Genomic DNA, 2,137 nt, shown 5'->3' with positions numbered 1-2,137 from the left:
GTTCTGGATCTAGAACCTGGTTCTGGATCTAGAACCTGGTTGGTTCTGGTTCTAGAAGCTGGTTCTGGTTTTGTTGGACTGACTCCTTCCTTCTGCTTCAGGGAGAAAACAAGAAGCTGAATCTCAAAGTTCTGGACAGTCGGGTTGGAGTTGACGCCTGGAGGAAATGGATCCGGTGGAGAGAATCTCAGACCAGTTTGGACCTCCTGCCCAGTATGTCCGTTTCATTCCTCCCATGTGTCAAACCCAAGGCCCGGGGGCCAAACGCGGCCGCCTCAGCTCCGTATGCGGCCCTTTAAACTCGGAGCATAAGAGGAACCTGTGTGTGTAAATATGATTACATCCTTCAGATTAAAGCAGTTTTAATCTGAATTGCACCAAATTATCCCCATCAGTAGCTGCAGTTGTTTGTGATTCCAGGATTATGGAAACTTGGATAATATCAGCAGATCCCCTCACCTTTTCACGATGAAGCATAACTGTGAGGTTGTTGCAATTTTTTTTGCAAAAATGGTCAAAACATTCGGCTTAAGTGACGCTGAGTCTACAGCAGAGATTAGGGCTGCTGAACAGTAAAATCAGAACTTTCAGATTAAAGTCAGAATTTGGAGAACTTTTTTTTTTGTGGCCCTAATTGTCTTCCCTACAACTCCCACCTGCAGGTGGCAGTATTTCTTACCTCTACTCTGCTGCCTCTGCCTTACTTGATGTCATGTTATCATCTGTGATCAATGTGGACAGAAACAAAAAGTCACATTATTATGTTTGACAAATATCGATATTTGCGATATTTAAAATTGCAAACATCGCAAAATTACTTGGAAATATTTCTAAATGAGTTCAACAAAATCAGTGATTTTTATTCTGAAGGAACTGACCAACATGACAAAATGTTCATAATTTAACAGTTTAAAGGGTTTTATTAATACTTTCTGGAGCACCGGCCCTTTAAGAACATTCATGATGATTTGGATTAATACCTTCTGGAGCACCGGCCCTTTAAGAACATTCATGATGATTTGGTCCAAAACAAAGATCAGTCTAAAAGACTCCGGCCATGATGCTCACACCTCACTTCCTGTTCCCTGATGTTAACGTCTCACTTCCTGTTCCCTGATGCTAACCTGTCGTCTCACTTCCTGTTCCCTGATGCTGACCCGTCGTCTCACTTCCTGTCTGGCAGTGGCTGCTGGCAGGTCGGACATCCTGCGGTGCTCTTCCTCGGAGCTGAGCGACGGCCTCTTCCTCTTCATCAGGGAGGCGAAGCTTCCTGAGGAAGACTCCTGCCCTCCAGACGGCCTGTTCTTCCTGTGCCTCTGCATCCAGCAGGTATTCTCCGCTCCGCTCCTGGTTTTACCTCCATCCTCAGCCCAGAGTCCTCAAATCCTGGAGTTCAGTTCAGAGTTTCAAGGTTTAGAAAGTGGCTGACGTTCAAACGGCACAGTTTGTAGTAAAGTGTAATCTGCTTTTATATCCCAGGGATCAATTTAAGACGAACAGTTTTAAGAAACAGAACAATAAATTATTAAAAACAATAGTAAAATTTAACCTCAGACTGTCATGGTGTCAGTTTCTACTACATGAATTATTGAGAATTTCTAACCTTTTAAACATTGCAAATTGTAAATATAACGTTTCTGTTTCTGTAATGCAATTCTGATCCGGGCTTCTTCTTCTCTCTAAAAACAATAATTATTAATTCAATGAAAACTTTTTTGCATGAAGCATTTTTTTATATACACAGGTCTGCCTTTCACTGGGTTGTTCTGTAAAATAAGAATTTAAATCTGATTTTATCAAAATGAGATGAGGTTTTCTAAATAACTTACCATCAACATATTAAACTTCCTGTCTGCAGATTCTCCTTCCTGTCATAATTTATTGTTGGAAATGTTTTTTTTCCTTGTTTTTTGCAGTATTTGTTTGAAAACAGACGTCTGGAGAACATTTTCACCGACCAGAACTACCAGAAGTTCTCGTCTGAGCTCACCAGAATCCTGAAATGTTCCCGACCCTCAATGTCCGTCCACCGTAAGTCGTGTTCCTCCATCTTTGATCCTCCATCTTTGTTCCACCATCTTTGTTCCTCCATCTTTGATCCTCCATCTTTGTTCCTCCATCTTTGATCCTCCATCTT

General features: G+C 41.6%; 1 protein-coding gene across 2 annotated transcripts in view; it reads left to right on the top strand.

Moving 5' to 3' along the window:
• LOC103473048 (zinc finger MYM-type protein 4-like) overlaps positions 1 to 2,137 on the top strand; it is a 16,724-nt gene that overhangs the window by 11,863 nt on the left and 2,724 nt on the right. For both annotated transcript variants that reach the window (XM_017307518.1, XM_008422978.2), the window contains exons 21-23: positions 102 to 213; positions 1,184 to 1,329; positions 1,917 to 2,031. In XM_017307518.1, coding sequence (XP_017163007.1) covers positions 102 to 213; positions 1,184 to 1,329; positions 1,917 to 2,031 — 373 coding nt within the window. The remainder of the gene's footprint in view (positions 1 to 101; positions 214 to 1,183; positions 1,330 to 1,916; positions 2,032 to 2,137) is intronic.

The sequence above is a fragment of the Poecilia reticulata genome, linkage group LG11 (assembly GCF_000633615.1).
Source record: "Poecilia reticulata strain Guanapo linkage group LG11, Guppy_female_1.0+MT, whole genome shotgun sequence".
Classification (NCBI taxonomy): Eukaryota; Metazoa; Chordata; class Actinopteri; order Cyprinodontiformes; family Poeciliidae; genus Poecilia; species Poecilia reticulata.
The sequence above is the reverse complement of the archived record's forward strand: the minus strand, read 5'-3'. Positions and strand labels throughout refer to the sequence as shown.